The sequence below is a fragment of the Corythoichthys intestinalis genome, chromosome 10, assembly GCF_030265065.1.
Source record: "Corythoichthys intestinalis isolate RoL2023-P3 chromosome 10, ASM3026506v1, whole genome shotgun sequence".
NCBI classification, from domain to species: domain Eukaryota; kingdom Metazoa; phylum Chordata; class Actinopteri; order Syngnathiformes; family Syngnathidae; genus Corythoichthys; species Corythoichthys intestinalis.
In genome coordinates, this window is record NC_080404.1 from 54,490,143 (window position 1) to 54,514,389 (window position 24,247).

At 40.3% G+C, this 24,247-nt stretch overlaps 2 protein-coding genes across 3 annotated transcripts in view; one reads left to right on the forward strand and one right to left on the reverse strand.

Moving 5' to 3' along the window:
• Nucleotides 1-24,247, reverse strand: part of LOC130923342 (inactive ubiquitin carboxyl-terminal hydrolase 54-like) — a 118,324-nt gene that overhangs the window by 51,490 nt on the left and 42,587 nt on the right. The window lies entirely within an intron of this gene.
• Nucleotides 6,583-23,091, forward strand: LOC130922670 (uncharacterized). Its single transcript, XM_057847584.1, has 3 exons — nt 6,583-6,989; nt 10,801-12,226; nt 21,125-23,091. Exons 2-3 carry the CDS (start codon nt 10,860-10,862, stop codon nt 22,587-22,589), a joined length of 2,832 nt encoding a protein of 943 aa, XP_057703567.1. The 5' UTR covers nt 6,583-6,989; nt 10,801-10,859; the 3' UTR covers nt 22,590-23,091.

A 24,247-nucleotide genomic window follows, 5' to 3' on the forward strand; every position in this document is an offset into this window, starting at 1 on the left:
CCCGCTCAGAAAGTATTCTGCCTTTTGTTAAGTTTTACAGCAAGACATTTTGTGCTGTCCAACACAAAATGTTTTCTTTCCAGTTCATTATGGCTGCACGACGTCTCGGCCTGATAATGTTGTGCTTATATGATCCTTGGACAAGATTTGTCCGTAAGTATGGTTGTTGTAAAGAATGTACATATTATGTTAGTAAGCGAAATGTTATATTTTTTGTATGAGACGCTTTTTGTTTGCTTAGTGATCCTGTATAGCGTGCTAAGCTAACGTTGTTGCTAATGCAATGCTTGTGTACTTTTTTTTGTAGTTTTACGACGGTCTACAGAGGACAATGGTTTGAGGCCATTTAATTAATAAATCAGTTGAAAAAGGAAGAAGTGTAATTATTAAGGCGTCGTTCACTAGCCGTCTAGCTTTGGAAAAAGTAGACGCTTCGGAGTGAGGACAGCATAGACAGATTTAAATGACAGTAGAGTGAAATGGCCACTACAGTCCTTTCGCACCGTATGTTGAATGTATATATCCATCTTGTGTCTTATCTTTCCATTCCAACAATTTATTTTACAGAATATATATATAATTTACAGAAAAATATGGCGTATTTTATAGATGGTTTGAATTGCGATTAATTAATTTTTAAGCTGTAATTAACTCGGTTAAAAATTTTAATCGTTTGACAGCCCGAATATATATATATATATATATATATATATATATATATATATATATATATATATATATATATATATAAAATGCAGACCCATTATATATAAAATGCAGACCCATAGAAATGTAGTCCAGTCAATACCCATACACACAGTAGGTTATGTGTCAACTAAACATTTTAATAAATTACGATCACGACAATTGTCCTTGACAAATTGTTATTCCCATTCAATTGATGTTCTCATTCAATGTTCTAGATTGCACACAAACAAAAACCGAAATAAACTGACAAACTATTCAATCAGCATGTTTCCAAACGTAGCAGTTCAAAACTACGTTTCCCATAATGCCTAGCGCGGTTTAGCTTACTGATAGCTAGCTGAGGCAAAAATCAAACTTTGCTATAAAAGTTTACAATCATCGGCAGCGCGCCGATGCGACAGCAAACGGGATTTTACAGTCAAAGCTCCGACAGAAGTCAACAGTTGCCATTATATACGTATTTATCATAAAAAAAATTAAAAAAAACTTCAGGCTTTGTGGCCAAATCGTCAACCCAGTAGATGGCGGTAATGCCTCATGATAGGGGTAAACTGCCAACAAAAACAAGAAGAACTACTACTTCCCTCCATTCTCGTTGGAGCCATGTCAACTGCTGCCACCCAGCGGTCGGAGGGATACTCTTCAAATTGGTCCCGCGGAAAATCATTTAAAAAATCATAAAAACCGGACATTTTATGAATTTATAAAACCCGCTCGGACCACGAGGACACTACGTGAAAGTAGGACTTGTCCGGGCAAAAGAGGACGTTTGGTCACCCTCGCGTAACGTTAAAAAGGAACACGAATGCAGCGATTCTTAAGTACACACTACAAACTTTCTTTAAAGAAAGGAATATTAACTTACGTTTGCCATGTTTGGCGCACCCAACAACTGCACGTAGCCCTCTCACTTAACGACTTCGCCGTGTCATTACGCATTAATTTACGCCATTTCCGTGTTGCACATGTATTTTTGTGATGTAAATAGTTTTTTAGCACCGTTGGATAACATTGAGAGTCCAACTGAATATAAAAGAGGGCTTTTTTCACCGCCACAAAAGCTTTGGGAGCAAAATTTCATAAGGGTGCAAAATTTGACAGGACACCGGTCCGTGAAAAAAAGACCCAAATCACACCGGTCCGTGGTGCAAAAAAGGTTGGGGACCCCTGCTCTAATCCCATTCATATTTGTGTCGGTTGGCAGAGCGAAACTACGGTGGCCCAGAGGTGTCAGGCGAAATGCAAACTCCAAACACTCGGCAAATAGACACAAGCACGAGCCCAAATTGCAAACGCTTTGCAAAAGAAAAAAGCACGAATGCAAACTGCCACAACACGATCCCCAATTCCTAAAGCGCGATTACAAATTGGCAAAAGCACGAATCCCAACTGCCACAACATGACAGAAAATGGCTCGCAGCACAAATGCAAACTGTCACAACACGATCCCCATTTCCTAAACCGCGATTACAAATTGGCAAAAGCACGAATCCCAACTGCCACAACACGACAGCAAATAGCTCGTAGCACAACAGCAAACGACTCACAGCACAGCAGCAAAATCACGCAACACAACGGCAAGAGGATGACCCGGAAGTTAAAAAAAATTTTTTTTTAAAGGACGACACTTTATACACTTTAAATGTGCTTTGTGACCATCTATACGGACCTCCATGAAGGTTGCCCCCACCCCGCAATTTTATATAAAAATGATGTTAATCGTTTGTGCGTCACTCGTAGCTTTTCCTCAGTTTAGCTCCCGCGGCTAACGGAGCATACCAACTCACTCAATAACAGAGGGGTGTCATAATAACTAGCACGATCATAACACAAATTAGGGTCCATTTTGCAGTAAATTGGGGGCTTGAGATATTAATTTCGAGTGCTGACATCCCTCTAAGCCCCTCATTTACAGTAAAATGGTTCTGAAGTGGTGCCATTCGTTTGTGCTAGCTAGTTTTTAGGACACCCCCCTGTTATTGAGAGAGTTGGTACGCTCCATTAGCCGCGGGAGCTAAACTGAGGAAAAGCTACGAGTGACGTCACCACTCGAAATTAATATCTCTATAAAAGCATAATACTGTATCAACAAAACCATTGCAGCACAAACGATTGACATCATTTTATATAAATTTGCGTCTGATGGGGGGGGCAACTTCATGGAGGCCCGTATAGAGCCTACCCACCAACGTCATAAAACCACGTGCTCGCTGTATGGTTCCGCCCACTTGTCCGTCATTTTGACTCTGTACTAGCATTGTTTTCAATTGATGGCGGAATTTAAAATGCATTTCATGGAAGACCCGGTGCTTTCTGATGCCGCAAACTCACTGGATCTGTTGCATAAAAGGCGTTATGAGGAAAAGCTTCGTTCTATACAGTCGCCAGATCCATATTTGATGCCCAAATCGATGTTTTTCGACCCACTGTCTTCGCCCTGTCTGCCTGACATCTGCTACGCAGATATTTACAATTATCTTGTCCACACTAAATCAGCCTATTCCCACGAAAATTTGAAAAACTTTAAGAGCTTGGAGGCTTATAAATACTTCGTTGCTGGTTGGGTGAAACAGGTCCTCGTTCGGCAGGAATCTATCTTGTGCTTGGAAAGGTGAGTCACGAAATTTTCAATTCAAAATCTTTTGTTATTGCTAACATCCACTGTCAAGTCTAATGTATTTCATGTCGTTTGTCAATGGAGTTAAGGCTTTTAATGTTTATATGGTTTAGCGATAGCACTCTCACTACATACATACGTGTATGTTGTCGGCGATTAGCCTAGCAATGATCTTAATTGTGGTTATTTTTCAGCCCCGTAGACGAGGCCAGTTTCTTTCACTTGGTACCAGCTAAATATAATTCAAAAAATAACGATGGTGGAAGAAAGGGAAGTCAGAAACATCTTGAATTTGAAACTATGTCGTACTACGTCGGATGTTGTCGGCGATTAGCCTCGCAATGATCTTAATTGTGGTTATTTGTCAGCTCCGTAGACGAGGCCAGTTTCTTTCACTTGGTACCAGCTAAATATTATTCAAAAAATAACGATGGTGGAAGAAAGGGAAGTCACAAACATCTTGAATTTGAAACTGTCGTACTACGTCGTATGTTGTCGGCGATTAGCCTCGCAATGATCTTAATTGTGGTTATTTGTCAGCCCAAAACCCTCTAAGTATATCTTAAATGCATCTTACCGGATATAAAATGACTACTACATAGTCTGTTGTGACTTTTTGGTGCCCAGTTTTCACGTCGAATTGCAGCCGTCCATTTCGCTCTCCTCTTTGGATCCCTCGGAATACGGTAAAACTTCAAGTCTCTCCTTCCATCTTCTCTGTTAGTGCAACCAACAGCCACACACGCCTTCACCATTTTGATTATTAATGTTAAGGAGCAGAAAAACACGCCGTAAATAGGAGAAATGTACGTAGCCGTAACAGGTTAACACTATGTTTTGACGGACAAGTGGGCGGTACCATTCAGGAGAGCGGAGCTGTGACGTCACGTGGGTAGGGTCTATAGATGGTCACAAAGCACATATAAAGTGTCGTTCTTTTTTTTTTTTACTTCCGGGTCATCCTCTTGCCGTTGTGTTGCGTGATTTTGCTGCTGTGCTGTCAGCCGTTTGCTTTTGTGCTACGAGCAATTTGCTGTCGTGTTGTTGCAATTGGGGTTCGTGCTTTTGCCAATTTGCAATCGCACTTTAGGAATTGGGGATCGTGTTGTGACAATTTGCATTCGTGCTACGAGCCATTTGCTGTCGTGTTGTTGCAATTGGGGTTCGTGCTTTTGCCAATTTGCAATCGCGCTTTAGGAATTGGGGATCGTGTTGTGGCAGTTTGCATTCGTGCTTTTTTCTTTTGCAAAGCGTTTGCAATTTGGGTTCGTGCTTTTTTCTGTTTGCCAAGTGTTTGGACTTTACATTTCGCCTGACACCTCTCGGCCACCGTACGAAACCGATGATAGCATATTAAATGATAATTATTCTATACATTACTTTATTTTGCGGTCACGGTGTATCAGCTTCACAAAAAGAAATGCAAAACATACCATTTGGTGTTTACCACACGAACTGTTGTCGGGGTTTCATCAGTGTGATTGCTCCCCTCAATGATCCTTTCATTAGGCTGCATTGGCTTTCGTTTGGGCTCAAATTGATAACCCAAAACACCAAAGAAAGGTTCATAACTCTCCTCTTCACCATTAGAAGAATGTTCGTTACGTCAGATTCGTCGCTGCAAATAGAAACAAAATTGTCCGCCATCATCGCCGCCATTCAGTACTAAGCACTGAGCTGGCTGTTTCCCGAAAGTGACGTCACGCACACAATATGCTAGATTTCCGGCATCTCGGGGGCGGGTCCTTTTAGCTTGACAATCGACCTAATTTCTATTATTTTCTTGGTGTTGCGATGTGTGTAATTACTAAGCTTGAGAACGATAAACCGATACGACCGGATATCCGGTTTTACAGGTGAGAGATACAGCTGTATCGACTGTAAAGTTACCGTTCGACAGTAATTTTTTGCCATTAAATATTCAACGAACCGATAGTAGAGCTATAATTCGGCTATCGCGAGCACAAGAATCGGCTTCCAATGCCTAGTTCAATGCATTGCTTAATGAGATGATAATTTAGCTTTTACTTCACTTGCTGCGCTTCTGTCATTCACCACACAGCGCACTTAGATTGAGACCACACGCATGCTATAATATGGACAAGCACAACTCACGGAATGGTTGCCTCTACTTCCCACGCATTTCGGCAGAACCGCTACTAGTCGCCGTCATTGCCCGATCGTCACGGGCGTGTCACAACGCGAGAGCTAACAAAATCACTGTAACGCACGCTCCATAGCGTTTTCTTCACAGCCCAAAACGAAAACGAAACTAGTAGTGGCAACGAAGCAACATGCTAAAACAATGGACAGTTTGAGCACCGACGCCAGCAACGTGCAGCGATTGATTTTCAACACACCCAGGAAATACAAAAGTAGGACTTTGAAGTGAGGAAGGTAGCCAGATCTGTTCGCATGAGACACAGCTAGTGTGAAGTGAGGAGCGTTACAGGGATCGTGAGTTTTTAACCCTGAAAAATAACCCACTACAATGGTGGAAAGGGCAGCACGCCCCTTTAGAGATTTTTTCTCCACGAAACGCAGTCTACTTAAACATTAGCATGTGGATTAATTTATCTTCCTGAAGAAAAAAATCTACCCTTCAAAAAAGATATGGACAGTGATGAGGAATAATAAAATGTGGAAGCACAATTTATTATTTATTTATGATAACACTGCAGGTTTAATTCTTTTTTTTCTAGAGCTGCTGCATATAATTAATATTTTTTGTTGGTAAGATGTTTACGTTGAAAGTTTGCACTTAAATTGCTTACCTCTTGTGTTCAAAACACCAGGAAATACACTAATTGATTTACTGCACTTTATTGTTGTCTGTCACTGGAGTTTTATTTTATTATCAATCCCATCCAACAAAATGACGGTCATATAGTAAGCCTTATTTTTATTCATTTTTTTCATAAAAAAATAAAACATAACATTGGTATGAAATTTTGTTGTTTAATTTTGCTATTAGAAATGTGGTCTTTTTTTATATGTTTAAAATACTGTTCGAACACACACAACAAATGTTTACTATCGTATCGTTTTCACTCTGTATCGAACCGTATCGTTCTTAAACTGTATCGAATCGTATCGAATCGCTCGGCCTTAAAAACATATCGTTTTTTTAATCGAATCGTAACCTGTGTATCTAGATACATATCGAATCGGCTTCATGCCAGAGATTCCCATCCCTAGTAATTACACGAAGTGGCATGATATGAATTCAAAAGGCATGCGTTGATGGATATATGATGGAATATTAAAATTTCCCCAGGTGTTGTCATACCCTTTAAAACAAAAGAAGTACCATGGGTGTCCCATTTTGAGACACCCTGGGATCATCCCCAATGGGACATCCTGGAGATCCGTCCCCAAGCCGAGCCTAGCCTGGATTGGACGTCTACTAGTGATAAACTAATTCCAATGCACACTAGAAGCTTGTTTTTCTCTTAATTAGTTGTTTGTAGAACATCCAAGAATGATTTCCTGACCAACGTATCGATAATCGTTGTATCGCCATATCGTCAGATCATCTTGCAAAGTTGGAACTCTTTGTATGTTGTTTGTTTCCTCGATGTCAGTTATTAACGCGACACCTTCTCCTTGAAGTTGGGAGCACTTTCTTAGGTCTGCCCTTTTCTGTGTGGATTTCGATAGGGAGGTAAGTGACATTTGCCCGCCGTGACTTTTGTTCTAAAATGTCATTTCCAGGCGTGTATTCATGTATAAAAATCGCATTGCAATTATTTTTATCATTTATTTTGAATAGGGACACGTTAACGCCAAGTTTCATGGGAGGATAGTGTCTTTTTGGGACTTTTGTCAGAACTTCAAAGCAAATCACACCAGTCTTGACATTTCGAACATACAATGTTTTATGTCATACTTGATTTAAAGACAAATTGTAGTGTTTACTGTGGAGAAAGTTGCGACACCCCCAAAGGGATCCTTTATACAATTTTACTTTTACAATTCGACAAAGGAGCACCCCATTCATATGAATGGCTGGCTGTCAAGTACAGTGGGGAAATACATAAGTACCCTTTGTTGGCACTAACGGAGGCCAAACGTTTTCTGTAACTCTTCATAAGCTTTTCAGACACTATTTCTGGTATTTTGGCCCATTCCTCCATGCAGATCTCCTCTAGAGCAGTGATGTTTTGGGGCTGTCGTTGGGCAATACGGACTTTGAACTCCCACCACAGATTTTCTATGGGGTTGAGATCTGGAGGCTGGATAGGCCACTCCAGGACCTTGAAATCCTTCTTACAAAGCAACTCCTTTGTTGCCCTGGCTGTGCCTTTGGGATCATTGTCATGCTGAAAGACCCAGCCACGTCTCATCTTCAATGCCCTTGCTGGTGGCAGGAGATTTTCACTCTCGATACATGGCCCCATTCATTCTTTACTTTACACAGATTAGTCGTCCTGGTCCATTTGCAGAAAAATAGCTTCAAAGCATGATGTTTCCACCCCCATGCTTCACAGTGGGTATGGTTTCTTTGGATGCAATTCAGTATTCTTTCTCCTCCAAACACGAGAACCTGTGTTTCTACTAGGGCTGTCAAACGATTAAAAATTTTAATCGAATTAATTACAGCTTAAAAATTAATTAATCGTAATTAATCGCAATTCAAACCATCTATATAATATGCCATATTTTTCTGTAAATTATCGTTGGAATGGAAAGATAAGACGCAAGATGGATATATATATATTCAGCATGCGGTACTTAAGGACTGTATTTGTTTATTATAACAATAAATCAACAAGATGGCATTAACGTAATTAACATTCTGTTAAAGTGATCCATGGATAGAAAGACTTGTAGTTATAGTTAAGTTATAGAAAGTTTATATTAAAACCCCTCTTAATGTTTTCGTTTTAATAAAATGTGTAAAATTTTCAATAAAAAAAATAAACTAGTAGCCCGCCATTGTTGATGGCAATAATTACTTACACTATAAAATAAGTCGCACCCAAGCGCCAGCAGAGGGCAGCAAAACTCCGCAAAACACAATTAACAAGTGGGCCTTTCACTCCTCTGTCATTTAAATATGTCTGAGCTGGGCCAAGTGCGTTAATTGCGTCAAATTTTTTAACGGGATTAATTTAGAAAATTAATTAACGCCCGTTAACGCGATAATTTTGACAGCCCTAGTTTCTACCAAAAAGTTCTATTTTGGTTTCATCTGACCATAACACATTCTCCCAGTCCTTTTCTGGATCATCCAAATGCTCTCTAGCAAACCGCAAATAGGCCTGGACGTGTACTTTCTTCAGCAAGGGGACACGTCTGGCAGTGCATGATTTGAGTCCCTGGCCTCGCATTGTGTTACTGATAGTAGCCTTTGTTACTGTGGTCCCAGCTCTCTGTAGATCATTCACTAGGTCCCCCCCCCCCCCCGTGTGGTTCTGGGATTTTTGCTCACCGTTCTTGTTGTTGTTGCAAAATGACAGACATGGCACTAAATGCGTTGGTAGACAGCCGCCATCTTAAAGCAGTAGACTTTTTAGGACGGCTCTGTTGTAGAGAACCTTCCTAGCGAACCTAAGTAACTTTTTATCTAAAATACTTCTAAATCGGCAAAATCTTGACTTGAATCTATCTTTAAATGATGAAACAGTTTTAAAACTTTCATATGTCGAAAGTAGAGAGAAGGGAACTAATGCAATAATGGGAGCAATTTTAACAACTTTTAACAGTTGATTCAGGGTAAAGGGTAAATTAGGGTAAAGAATTGGGCTCGGGCCAATTGTACCAAAAACCTTCACAAAAAAATTCACATAGTGTGGCCAATGTTTGTATTTATTTATTTATTTATTTTATTTTTTTTTGAGGGAAAAAAAAAAAAAGAAGTAATTATCACCAATTACTTTGCCAAGTAACTAATTACTCTTACATTCAGGTAATTGAGTTACTAACGCAATTACTTTTTGGGAGAAGTAATTTGTAACTATAATTAATTACTTTTTTTCAGTAAGATTAACAACACTGCTTGTATGTCTTCCATTTTCTAATAATTGCTCCCACAGTTGATTTCTTTACAACATAAGAGTCAAACCAATTCCACAAAGGGCCAAGTGGGTGCTGGATTTTGTTCCAACCGATACCGGGCAAACAGTTTAACCAATGAATTTTCTGTTGAAACAGGCAGTGCCTGACAAAAGTTTAACTGATTACCCACGTAAGAGATCAGATTGGTCAAAAGGTGTCCTCTTCATTGGTTGGAAAGGAAACCTGCACCCACTTGGCCCTTTATGGAGTCAGTTTGACACCAGTGCTTTACACCAAGCGTTTTACCCATTGCAGAGTCAGTCTTCCCAGCCTGGTGCAGGTCTACAATTTTGTCTCTGGTGTCCTTCGACAGCTCTAAGGTCTTGGCCATAGTGGAGTTTGGAGTGTGACTGACAGGTGTCTCTTATACCAATAATGAGTTAAAACAGTTGCCATTAATACAGGTAACGAATGGAGCCTCGTTAGACCTCGTTAGAAGAAGTTAGACCTCTTTGAAATACTTATTTTCCACTCTAATTTGGAAATAAATTAGGGGTGTCAAACGATTAAAATTTTTAATCGAGTTAATTACAGCTTAAAAATTAATTGTAATTAATCGCAATTAATTGCAATTCAAACCATCTATAAAATATGCCATATTTTTCTGTAAATTATTGTTGGAATGGAAAGATAAGACAAGATGGATATATGCATTCAACATACGGTACTTAAGTACTGTATTTCTTTATTATAACAATAAATAAACAATATGGCAATACCATTATTAACATTCTGTTAAAGCGATCCATAGATAGAAAGACTTGTAGTTGTAAAAAAAAAAAAAAAAATACATATTAGTACAAGTTATAGAAATTTCATATTAAAACCCCCTCCATGTTTTCGTTTTAATAAAATTTGTAAAATTTTCAATCAAAAATTAAACTAGTAGCCCGCCATTGTTGATGTCAATAATTACTTACACAATGCTCATGGGAGCTGAAGCCTATAAAGTCAGTCGCACCCAAGCGCCAGCAGAGGGCGGCAAAACTCCGAAAAACACAACAAGTACAGCTTTCACTCTGCTGCCATTTTAATATGTTTGAGCAGGGCATTTGTGCGTTAATTGCGTCAAATATTTAACGGGATTAATTAAAAAAAATTAATTACCGCTCGTTAACGCGATAATTTTGACAGCCCTAAAATAAATTCTTTAAAAATCAAACAATGCGATTTTCTGTTTTTTTTCCACATTCTGTCTCTCATGGTTGAGGTTCACCCATGTTGACAATTACAGGCATCTCTAATCTTTTCAAGTAGGACAACTAGCACAATTGGTGGTTGACTAAATTGGCTAAATTTGCCCCACTGTATAGTTACCCCCCCCCCCCCCCCCCCCACCCACCCCTCCCGGACCGTAAGGCAGGACATGCAACACTCCTTACGCACTGTGTTTAAGAATGCTTTTCGTTTTGCAGAGCAGCTGCAGCTCGACATTCCGAACTTGTGCTCTGAGACAAATTCCAATTTTAAGACAATGGCTGAACATCTGGAGAACCATCTTCAATGTCCCACCTGTCTGGACGTCTTCAAAGATCCGATCATGCTGCTGCCGCGCAGTCACAACTTCTGCCGTGCGTGTCTGCAGCTGTGGAAGGACAAAGGCGAACGATTGTGTCCACTCTGTATGACAGAGTTTAGTTCGATGGATCCGCCTCCGAACTTGGCACTGAAGAATATGTGTGAGAACCTTTCACAAGCCTTAGTCAAGTCAGAAGACGATTGCAGCTTGCATAAAGAGAAACTGAAACTCATCTGTTTGGACCACCTGGAGCTTGTGTGCCATATCTGCAGAGATGCAGAAACCCACGTTGGTCACAAGTTCCGGCCCCTTGTAGAAGTTGTGGAATATGCCAAGGAAATACTCCAAGATTACGACGACTGTCGAGAGAACTGCAATGAACAGGCAGAGTACATCAAAGTCCAGAGGGAGAATGTCGAACGCAAGATTACGGAGGATTTTGAGGAGCTCCATCGCTTTCTCGACGACGAGGAGGAGGCCAGGTTGGCTGCAGTCAGGGAGGAAGAGAAGAACAAGAGTCAAACGATGAAGGAAAAGATGGCGGCTCTCGGCGAACAAACGGCCGCTCTCTCGGATGTCATCAGAAGCACTGAGGAGCAGCTGGCGTCTGGCAATGATTCTTTGATGAATAAATTCAAGACTGTGTTTAGCAGGATCCAAGAGCTCCCCGATAAACTGGAGATGCTTCGAGGTGGTCTGCTGGACCAAGCCAAACACGTGGGCAACCTCAAGTTCAAGGTGTGGGAGCGGATGAAGGAGACGCTCGCCTACAGTTCCGTCATTCTGGACCCCAACACGGCCAATCCAAGAATCAGTCTGTCTGAAGATCTGACCAGTCTGAGTTGGGTAGACGTACAGCAGGAGCGTCCAAAGAATCCAGAGAGGGCACAGGAGGGGCTATCTGTGCTAGGTTGTGCTTTGGAATCAGGAAGCCACGTGTGGGATGTCCAGGTGGGAGAAAACAATCACTGGGCTGTGGGGGTTTTGTGGGGGGACCTTTGCTCGCCAGATCTTATGACTGGTTGGTACATTCAATTTAGGGATGGTAAATACATTCATCCCGGTTGCGATTATGGAGAATGGAATCCGCCTGTCAAAGTGCAGAGGATCCGAGTTGAGGTGGACATGAAAGAAAGGGCGGTGTCCTTCTCTGAACCTCTTACAAACACTGAATTGTGGAACACTGACAAGCCAGAAGAAGATTGGCCAGACTTGTCCGGTAACATCAAAATGTATCCTTACTTTTGGACACTGCATAAAAGTCCTTTAAAAATAAACCCCATTGCACCTGGTGTTACGACTGCCATCAGTTTGCAGTTAATTTGACACAGCTTGATTCTTTTGCCTCTAATGTCATCTAAATCCTTCCTTTTATCAAGTGATTTGACTCTCACTTATTGGCCAGGTCAGGTGATAAGACTTTAGTGGAGCAAGTTAAGTAAAAAATAATTCAGCAGTTACTCCGTATTTTTTTCTTCCAAAACTTTTTGACTTGCGTGAAGACAGCTTTTAGTTTCATGTGAGTAATATTATTTGGAAGTAATTCTACGCTTACTTGAGTACAACTTTTGGCCACTCTTGTTAAAATTGATTTACTTGTACTACTTTAATACTTGTACTACAGTCATTTTTTATTTTAAAAGTACTTTGAGTGTTTTTATTTGAAAGTAATGCTCACTCATGCTTTCTCGAGTACAATTTTTGGCTTCTCGTTACAGTTTGGAAAAATATATCCGCGACAAATAATTAAATACTTGAGTCTTCTTTTCAACAAATAATTTGGATCGACAACTTTGACTTGTACGTGAGTCATCTTGTTTGATAGTAATGCTACTCTTACTTGAGTACCATTTTGTGCTACTCTAATGATGACATTATTTTCAAAATAAATGATGATCAACACTTGCTGAGTACTTGAGTATTATTTTTTTTCACCCAATACTTTTTGACTTGTACTTGTGTGCATACTTATGCAGTCACAGGAGTGCCAAAATTAAAAAATAAATAAATGAATGAATAAATAAATATAAAGATAAATAAATATATAAATAAATAAATAGGTAAATAAATGAATAAATATAAAGAGAAATAAATATATAAATAAATAAAAATATAACAGTGTACTTTGTCATTGACATTTACTTTTGGTCATTAACAACCACAAACAGAAAAAACAATGACAAGATTTTTCATTGACTTTTACTTTGTCATTGAACACCACAAACGGTAAAAACAATGACAATTATATTTTTTGCCTTTGCCTTTTCTGTTTTCCCATTGGCAGTGTATCAAATACTTGTTCTCCCCACTGTATTTTTTTTACCGGTCTAGAAAAATGTATTTCTATCGTTGAATCTATCACGTAAAAAGTCTATCTATATCCATATCTATCCAATCTATCCTTTCCATAAAAACCGCACGAGCAACTCGATAACCGACGTCACTTTCCTTCAGGTAAACTAGGAATAATCAGTTATCGACTACTATTCCTGGTTGGAAAGCCCCGCCCAACGTCATTTGATTGACAGACCGTTTCTCTGCGCATTTGCCATTTACATTCCCAAAGAGGAAAGGCGATCGACAAGTGACCATGACAATGTAAAAGCCAAACAGAAAAGGCAAAAAATACAAATGGTCATTGTTTTTTCCATTTGTGGTGTTCAATGACAGAAAGTAAAAGTCAATGAAAAATCTTGTCATTGTTTTTTCCGTTTGTGGTTGTTAATGACCAAAAGTAAATGTCAATGACAAAGTATACCGTTATATTTTTATTTATTTATATATCTATTTCTCTTTATATTTATTTATTCGTTCATTTATTTACCTATTCATTTATTTATATATATATATATATATATATTTCTCTTTATATTTATTTATTCATTTATTTATTTTGAATTTTGGCACTCCTGTGACTCCATACATACTACTTTTACATTAATGTGAGTAATACTTGAAAGTAACACTACTCTTACTTGAGTACATCTTATGGCTTCTTTCTTGATAACAGTGATTTACAGCACTTGTACTTCTACTTTATTACTTGAACTACTTTTTGTGGATGGATAAGTACTTTTACTTGAGTGATCATATTTGGAAGTAACGCTGCTCTTACTCGAGTACAATGTTTGGCTTCTCATTTCAGTTTTAAAAATAAATCAAACGCAGGTGACCGAGTACTTGAGTATTCTTTTCAACAAATACTTTTTTTTATTTTTTTTGGATTGACTACTCTCACTTGTGATTTAGTTTTAAAGTAATGCTCCTCTTACTCGCTCTACTGATGAAATTTTCAAAATAAACGATTATAAACACTTACTAATCACTTGAGTATTCTTTTCACCAAATACTTTTTAACTTGCATAGTACTTGAGTAATTTTCTGCTACTTGAGTCATTATATGTTGAAGTATCACTGCTCTTACTTGAGTAAAGTACAGGTAGTCCCCGGGTTACAATGTACCCGATTTCCGTGATTTCGACTCTACGACACCGGTGTCTCAACCACCAATTTGGCCCCAGGCTTTTTTTTTTTTTTTTTTTTTTTTTAAAAGTCATGTAACAGTGTTGAGTACAATGGAAGATTAGGGCCAAATAAAGGAGAAGGGAAAAAAAACACTCTGAGATTATAGTTGCACTGTTACTACAAGAAAAAAGTGGAATTATTACTAAAGTTGCACCGATACCGATAGGGGGGGCCGATCCGGCCCGAATTGGTGGTATCGGTATCGACGAGTACCAACATTTAGGGCGACGATACCATCTACTGGCATCATTTGAACGCAAAATTTACTGTCCTCCCCACGTGAGCTAACTTCCCAAATCATTACATCTGTATGTCTTTGTCTCGAAATTACCACACGAAATTTACACCTTCGACTTCAATATTACGGTTGTACACTGCAACGCATACCCACGATGTTACACTGCTCCTTTAACATGGTATTCACGAACGATTAGCACGCGTAAGCTAACGTTTGCTGTTGTAGTGCCGATGGTATCAGAAAGTTTAAGACCGTGGGAGACTCAGCAAACTCATGAATTCATGATGAACAATGAGTGGCAAATTAAGAGCGCCGTACTTCAAACTCGTCCTGTTTATGAAAGTCGATTGTAATATGCTGGTGTTGTGCAGTAATGAGCAGAAGTGACTTCTGTGGCCAGAAAACACTCAAGCGGCGCAGCGCGCACACTAGACATCATCAAATAGCAATCTAGATGTACTATATTAGATCCCATGCCATTAGCTGCGTGAGCCCAGAGTGACGCGTAGTCCATAGACTACATTGATTAAATAGAAACCGCCATGACAGAATGGAAGTTAAGCAGGCCAAATCAACCCATACCAGTGACTATAGATAATGCTGCAAATACTGTTAATTCAGTACATGTTACAGATGGACTCGGATCACAAATAGGATGTTTAAATATAGCTGCTAAGAGAGCTGCAGCAATCAACAGTGTGACCCACTTTACAAACAGTAAAAATTGTTCTCAGCACTTATATACAAAATTTTTCTTCAGATCAGTAAGAAGTAAGCACATAAATATTATGCACTAAAATGCTTGTTTATATGATGGCACTGTTATTTTTGCTTGTTAGCAAAAAAAAAAAATAATAATAATAATATTAATAATAAAAATAATAACAGTTGTATTTTCTGTTTCAGAGCATTAAATGTATTGAATTGTTTCGAAAATCGTACCGAACCGTGACTTAGCTGTATCGTTGCATCCGTTATACGCACGCACACACACACACACTTATATATACAGTGCCTTGCAAAAGTATTCGGCCCCCTTGAACCTTGCAACCTTTCGCCACATTTCAGGCTTCAAACATAAAGATATAAAATTTTAATTTTTTGTCAAGAATCAACAACAAGTGGGACACAATCGTGAAGAGGAACAAAATTTATTGGATAATTTAAACTTTTTTAACAAATAAAAAACTGAAAAGTGGGGCGTGCAATATTATTCGGCCCCCTTGCGTTAATACTTTGTAGCGCCACCTTTTGCTCCAATTACAGCTGCAAGTCGCTTGGGGTGTGTTTCTATCAGTTTTGCACATCGAGAGACTGACATTCTTGCCCATTCTTCCTTGCAAAACAGCTCGAGCTCAGTGAGGTTGGATGGAGAGTGTTTGTGAACAGCAGTCTTCAGCTCTTTCCACAGATTCTCGATTGGATTCAGGTCTGGACTTTGACTTGGCCATTCTAACACCTGGATACATTTATTTTTGAACCATTCCATTGTAGATTTGGCTTTATGTTTTGGATCATTGTCCTGTTGGAAGATAAATCTCCGTCCCAGTCTCAGGTCTTGTGCAGATACCAACAGGTTTTCTTCCAGAATGTTCCTGTATTTGGCTGCATCCATCTTCCCGTCAATTTTAACCATCTTCCCTGTCCCTGCTGAAGAAAAGCAGGCCCAAACCATGATGCTGCCATCACCATGTTTGACAGTGGGATGGTGTGTTCAGGTTGATGAGCTGTGTTTCTTTTACGCCAAACATTTCGTTTTGCATTGTGGCCAAAAAGTTCAATTTTGGTTTCATCTGACCAGAGCACCTTTTTCCACATGTTTGGTGTGTCTCCCAGGTGGCTTGTGGCAAACTTTGAACGAGACTTTTTATGGATATCTTTGAGAAATGACTTTCTTCTTGCCACTCTTCCATAAAGGCCAGATTTGTGCAGTGTACGACTGATTGTTGTCCTATGGACAGACTCTCCCACCTCAACTGTAGATCTCTGCAGTTCATCCAGAGTGATCATGGGCCTCTGATCAGTTTGAGAAGAAAGTTTGGAAGGACGGCCGGGTCTTGGTAGATTAGCAGTGGTCTGATGCTCCTTCCATTTCAATATGATGGCTTGCACAGTGCTCCTTGAGATGTTTAAAGCTTGGGAAATCTTTTTGTATCCAAATCCGGCTTTAAACTTCTCCACAACAGTATCTCGGACCTGCCTGGTGTGTTCCTTGGTTTTCATAATGCTCTCTGCACTTTAAACAGAACCCTGAGACTATCACAGAGCAGGTGCATTTATACGGAGACTTGATTACACACAGGTGGATTCTATTTATCATCATCGGTCATTTAGGACAACATTGGATCATTCAGAGATCCTCACTGAACTTCTGGAGTGAGTTTGCTGCACTGAAAGTAAAGGGGCCGAATAATATTGCACGCCCCACTTTTCAGTTTTTTATTTGTTAAAAAAGTTTAAATTATCCAATAAATGTTGTTCCACCTCACGATTGTGTCCCACTTGTTGTTGATTCTTGAAAAAAAAATTAAATTTCATATCTTTATGTTTGAAGCCTGAAATGTGGCGAAAGGTTGCAAGATTCAAGGGGGCCGAATACTTTTGCAAGGCACTGTATATATATATATTTTCTTTTGCAAACAGAGTGGTATCGGAATGGTATCGGCCGATACTGCACAGCCAGGTATCTGTATCGGTATCGGGCCCAAAAAATGGTATCGGTGCAACACTAAATATTACATTGGGTAAACCGCTACTCAATTTAAGTACATATACCTTAACCGGAAGCTAAGCCAAGCACAGCCCCAACCGGCCCCCTCTTGCCACCACCAATTCAGAAGTTTTGAATGTTGAGCAGAAATTCATTCCTCCTTTTCTCTGGTTGGATTAAAGCCATCACTGAAGCTCAAGATCCTCCAGAGTTATTTTAAAAGACATTTTTTCTTGTGTGTGTGTGTGTGTGTGTGTGTGTGTGTGTGTGTGTGTGTGTGTGTGTGTGTGTGTGTGTGTGTGTGTGTGTGTGTGAATTGGGCCCTCAAATCTTCCCGCTCCAAGAACTCCCGCCAACCAGGTCAGCACCAACTTGACAGTCTCGCAGGGATTCTTTCGAGTAAGGGAAAATGACCTTAACTCAACAGGAAGTGAACTCAAAATACCCCAAAATTAAAGAACGTGACTGATGTGACATGTGTAACCCAAAATCAACAGAAAGTGACCTGAGAATGAATAGGCAGCGACTCAAACTCAACAGGAATGTAATGAAAACCTGAAAACCCAAGGAATTTGACAAGAGTCCCCCAAAACCACACAAACACAACACAACACCCCTCTAGTGGCTTGGTGGTGAATTACAGACCAACGTGTTCCCTTGACGCAGAACTTTGTATGCTGGTTGACAACGTAGGGTCTACGCCGTTGCTAGTCCATCACCTCAACGCAGAAGCCATGCAAGCAGGAGAACCTGTGTGTTTGGGATGGTTTTTTTTTCCTGAACTCCGCATCCGAGTCCGCCTCGTCATCTCGGCTTGACAATTACGATGGGGCTTTGCTGTGGGAGATACAGATCTATCAGGTCACTTCTTGTTGCTTTAGGGGACATTTCGGGGACACTTGTCGTTTATATCAGGTCTCTTCTTGTTGATTTAGGGACATTTGAGGAACACGTTCTGTTGATATCGGGTCACTTCCTGTTGTGGGGACATTTCAAAGGCTATTCCTGGTGATATCAGGTTATTTCCAGTTGATTTGGGCACATTTCGGGGACACGTCCTGTTGCATGGCTGTCAATGGCATCTACTTACATGGGCGGGCCCCAGTTGAATGTCAATGGGCTGTAATGGTAAGTTATTGGTCAAAAATCACAACCGCACAGGTTTTTCTACCATTGAAAGTGAGTGGTAAATTTGGACGTACGTGGCTGTCAATAGCATTGACTTACAAGGGCCCCAGTTGAATGTCAATGGGCTGTAATGGTAAGCGGTCCAGAATCACAACCACCTATGTTTTCCTGCCATTGAAAATGATTGGAAAATTTGGACGTACATGGGTGTCCATGGAAACCCATTAGAAATGAATGGGCAAGTTTTTGGCACATTTTGGGGGGACTGGAGGTTTTTATAAAACATTTCTGCCCCTTACCATCCTGGAATTTTTGATGTGTAAATTATGTGATTTTGTCAAAAAATTGTTGGACAAGTAGCTTTTTGAAAAAAAAAAAAAAAAAAGTTTACAAGTGAACGGAAAATTTTGGGGCATTGTTCGAAAATTTCTCTGCGTGATGCAAAAATTCCGGCTAATTTGATATTCGAACGGTGACAGTCGGTCAAAGACTGGGCTTTGTGGCGCGCCGAAGAAACGCGATTCAAAATAAAAATAATAAATTTACTATATGGGCCTTGGCCTTTCAAAGACCTATCTAATAATGTATAAACAATAGTAACTGCAATTTCTGAAGAAATTACGATGGGGCTTTGCTGTGGTAGATACAAATGATGTCACTTCCTGTTTTTTGGGGGGACGCGTCCTGTTGATACCAGGTCACTTTGTGTTGATTTGGGGACACGTTCGGTTGCATAGCTGCCAATGGCATCAACTTACTTAGGCGCCGGTTGAATATCAATGGGCTGCATTGATAAGATTTTAGTCAAAAATCACAACCATACAGGTTTTTCTGCCATTGAAAATGAACAGGAAATTTGGACGTACATGGCCATCAAAGGCATGGACGTGCATGGCTGTCAATGGCATCAACTTACTTGGGCGCTAGCCAAATGTCAATGGGCTGTTATAGTACATTTTTGGTCAAAACCCACAAACACATAGGTTTTTCTGCCATTGAAAATGAACGGGAAAATTTGGACGGACTGTACATCTTCATCAATGGCATGGACGTGCATGGCTGTCAATGGCATCCACTTACTTGGGCGCCAGTTGGCTGTCATGGTAAGTGCTCAAAAATCACAAGAACCTGTTTTCCTGCCATTGAAAATGAAAGGGAAATTTGGATGTACTTGGCTGTCAGTGGCATCCCATTAGAAATGAATGGGCAAGTTTTTGGCAAATTTTGGAGGAACTGTAGGTTTTTGCCAAATTCTGTATCTTTTATAACCTACTGTCCCGGAATTTTTTATGTGTAAATGAAGCGAGCTTGACCAAAAACTTTGCCGAAAAGTCCCTTCATCACTCGGCACACCCTTCTAAAGTGGTCAGACCAGTTTCACCAAATACTTTTCGACTTGTACAGTACTTGAATTCATTTTCAACCACTTGAGTCAGTATTAGCCTAAACGGTGAGTGAAAGGGTTTCTACATCCTACTAAAGTTGCTGACCAAGTGGTCATAGTTGAGCTAAAATGCTGCTATTGTGTGTAGTAGCTCGCTAAGCTAAGGACTGCTTATCTTAGAACTAGCAGCACCACCCTTAGTCGTGACTGTCAATTCTGTGAGTTTTGGCAACTATTCACTTGGTTTGAGCTCCATGGCGACTAATGGCAGAAAGCGTAAAGTCATTTATCCTCGAAACATATTCCACTGCAACTGATTTTTTTTGTTTGACTCATACTCGAGAGTAGTGATGTTTCCTCTAAGGCAGTGGTCTCAAACCGGTCCTCAAAGGGCCGCAGTGGGTACAGGATTTCATTCCAACCAAACGAGAACAATCCCTTTTCACCAATCTGGTTTCAAACAAGTGTAATCAGTTAATTGCAGTCAGGTGCTGCTTACTTTAGCAGAAACCTCATTGGTTGAACTGTCTGTTTTGGATCTGTTGGAACAAAGACCAGGACCCACTGCGGCCCTTTGTGGAATCGGTTTGAGACCCCTGCTCTAAGGCAAGCTCTGAAACCATGCCCCGAAACTCGGAGGGACCTTTTTTCTGGAGCGGGAAATCAATGATTTGCAGATTATTGGTCATGTATTAGTTTATTGAATACGAGTAATAGCTCAGGTGAGTTTATGCCAGGGAGAAAAAATCTGAGTTTTCAAACAGCCACGAGTGAATTATTCAATTGACTTGAAGTCATGCTACTCTTACAAAGTACAAATTTCTCCTTACCCATAAATGAATCACTCCTTAAAAGTTTTGATCACTAATCATTCTGTCTTTCAGTATTTATCTCACTTGTCATGAAATCCGCAAATCAAAAAGGTTTGATCACAAGTCCAAGTGTCCAAAATCCCCAAGAATAGCAAATAGCAAAGCAGAGGACTATTGGACATTCTGAAAACGTAGGCATCCCTTCAATGTCAGATGAAACCGCATTTGCAATCTCTACTTTAGTGTGACACCAGCATAAGGTTAGAGCTAGTCACCACCGGGTAACGCTTCTGTAATATTTGAATTCAAAGTTATAAAAGTTGCTCTTTACAAATTGGAGCCCAGCTTCAGTAAGCAGGAAGTGCACTTTTGGACCTAGAGGGAGGACATGAAAGAATCCTTTTGAATTGTACTGTATGTAAGAATGCTTTTTTGTTTTGCAGACAAACTGCAGCTCGACATTCCGAACTTGTGCGCCGAGCCAATCGCCGTCTTCTCTAAAACAATGGCTGGACGTCTGGAAGAACATCTTCAATGTCCCAACTGTCTGGACATCTTCAAAGATCCTGTCATTCTTCCGTGCAGTCACAGCTTCTGCCGTGCGTGTCTGCAGCAGTGGAAGGACAAAGGAGAACGATCGTGTCCAGTCTGTCGGACAGAGTTTAGTTCGATGGATCCGCCTTCCAACTTGGCACTGATGAATATGTGTGAGAACCTTTCACGAGCCTCAGTCAAATCAGAAGACGTCTGCAGCTTGCATGAGGAGAAACTTCAACTCTTCTGTTTGGACCACCAGGAGCTTGTGTGCCTCGTCTGCAGAGACGCAGAAATCCACATTGGTCACAAGTTCCGGCCCCTCAAAGAAGTTGTGAAAGGTCATCATGAGGAACTCCAGAAAGGCCTGCAGAAGGCCAAGGAACGACTCCAAGATTACAACGACTGTCGAGAAAACTGCAATGAACAAGTAGACTACATCAAAGTCCAAAAGGGGAATGTCGAACGCAAGATAAAGAAGGATTTTGATGATCTCCGTCGCGTCCTCGACATCGAGGAGGAGGCCAGGTTGGCTGCGGTCAGGGAGGAAGAGCAGAAGAAGAGTCAGATCATGAAGGAGAAGATTGTGGTTCTTGGCCAACAAATGACCGTTCTCTCGGATGTCATCAGAAGCACTGAGGAGCAGCTGGCATCTAGCGATGTTTCTTTCATGAAGACGTTCAAGACTGCTATGAGCAGAATCCAGGAGCTGCCTGAAAAGCCGCAGCTGCTGCCAGGGGGTCTGCTGGACGAAGCCAAACACGTGGGCAACCTCAAATTCAAGGTGTGGGAGCGGATGAAGGAGACGCTCGCCTACAGTCCCGTCATTCTGGACCCCAACACGGCCTATCCAGGAATCAGTCTGTCTGAAGATCTGACCAGTCTGAGTTGGGAAGACGTACAGCAGAAGTGTCCAAAGAATCCAGAGAGGTTCCAGACGTGGTGGTCTGTGCTGGGTGCTGCTTTGGACTCGAGACACGTGTGGGACGTTGAGGTGGGAGACAACAATGACTGGGGTGTGGGAATCATGGAAGGGGACCCTTGTTTGCCAGAGAAAATGACTGGTCTGTTGATTGGATTTTGGGATGGTGAATACAAAAACCCCAGTGGCAAATATGGAGAATGGAATCCGCCTGTCAAAGTGCAGAGGATCCGAGTTGAAGTGGACATGAAAGAAAGGGCGGTGTCCTTCTCTGAGCCTCTTTCGAGCACCAAATTGTGGAACATTGAGAAGCCTTCCACTTGGCCAGACTTGTCCGGTAACAACAAAATGTATCCTTACTTTCGTACAGGACATAAAAGTCCTCTAAAGATAATCCCCATTCCACCTTGTGTTACGACAGCCATCAGTTAGCAATCGTGTTTGACACTGCTTCATTTTTTTGCTCTTCAATGTCATCTAAATCATTCCTTTTCTTTTATCAAATGATTTGACACTCATTTAATTGTCCACGTCAAGTCATAAGACTTTCCTGGAGTCAAAATAATGAAGCAGTTACTAAGTATTCTTTTATTCCAATACTTGTGTGAATACAACTTTTAGTTTAATGTGAGTAATATTTGGAAGTACAGTAATGCTACTCTTACTTTTTGCGACTCTCTTGTTAACATTGATTTACTGATACTACTTTAATACTTGTACTACAATCATTTTTGGATTTTTTAAGTTTTTTGATTTCATTTGAAAGTAATGCCACTCTTTCTCGAGTAAAATGTTTGGCTTCTCGTCTCGGACACAAATAACTAGATTATTCTTTTTTCACAAATAATTTGGATTGATGATTTTGACTTGTACTTGAGTTGTCTTATTTAATTGTAATGCTACTCTTACTCAAGTACCATTTTGGGCTTTTACTGATGACATTATTTTCAAAATAAATGATTATCAACACTTGCTTGCTAATTGAGTTTTTTTTTTCACCCAATACTTTTTGACGAGTACTTGTGTACGTACTACTTTTACATTTATGTGAGTAATACTTGAAAGTCACACTACTCTTACTTGAGTACATCTAATGGCTTCTCTCTTGATAATATTGATTTACAGTACTTGTACTACTATTTGTGGATGGATAAGTACTTGACTTTATTTTGAAGTAACGCTGCTCTTACTAGAGTACAATGTTTGGCTTCTCATTTCAGTTTTAAAAATAAATCAAACCCAGGTGACCGAGGACGTGAGTATTCTCTTCAACAAATGCTTTTTTTGGGGGGTTGATTGACTACTCTGAATTGTGATTGAGTAATCTTGTTTTTAAAGTAATGCTACTCTTACTCGCTCTGCTGATGACATTTTCAAAATAAATGATTATAAACACTTACTAATTACTTTAGTATTCTTTTCACCAAATACTTTTTGACTTGCATAGTACTTGAGTGAATTTTCTGCAACTTCAGTCATCACATGTTGGCGTAACTCTAGTCTCACTTGAGTAAAGAACAGGTAATCCCCGGGTTACGACGTACCAGATTTGCGTGATTTCGACTTTCCGACGGCGGAGTCTCGACCGCTATTTCGGCTCCAGTCGTTTTTTTGTTTTGTTTTTTTTAAGTCACGTAACAGTGTTGCGTACAACGAAGGATTAGGTCCAAATAAAGGAGAAAAAAGGACTACGAGATTAAAGTCACACTGGTACTACGAGAAAAAAAGTGGTGTTATTCCATAGGGTAAGTCGCTACGCACTTAAAGGGGATGTAGCGCCCTGGGAAATTTTTGATATTCCATCATTTATCCATAAACGCATGCCTTTTGTATTCATATCATGCAAGAAAAAGAGAGAAATTTGGCTCGATTGTCAAGCTAAAACGACCGGCGCCCGAGATCTGGCAGATTGTGTGCGTGACGTCACGACAAGTGAAGAGAGTGCCACCGGCCACTAGGGGGGCAGCGCCTGTCTGCATCAATAGACCCTACTCACGTGACGTCACAGCCACGCCCCCGCGCCATGATGTCCGCATACTCGCCATAGAAATGCATTAGCGCTTCGTAAATTCTTCCTATTATTGCACGTT

Excerpts from the sequence above, each read along its gene's own strand:
- LOC130922670 (XM_057847584.1), top strand. The coding sequence starts at position 10,860 with ATGGCTGAACATCTGGAGAACCATCTTCAATGTCCCACCTGTCTGGAC. Across the intron at positions 12,227-21,124 it reads GCCATCAGTTTGCAGTTAAT|AATGCTTTTTTGTTTTGCAG; the intron begins TTGACACAGCTT and ends ACTGTATGTAAG.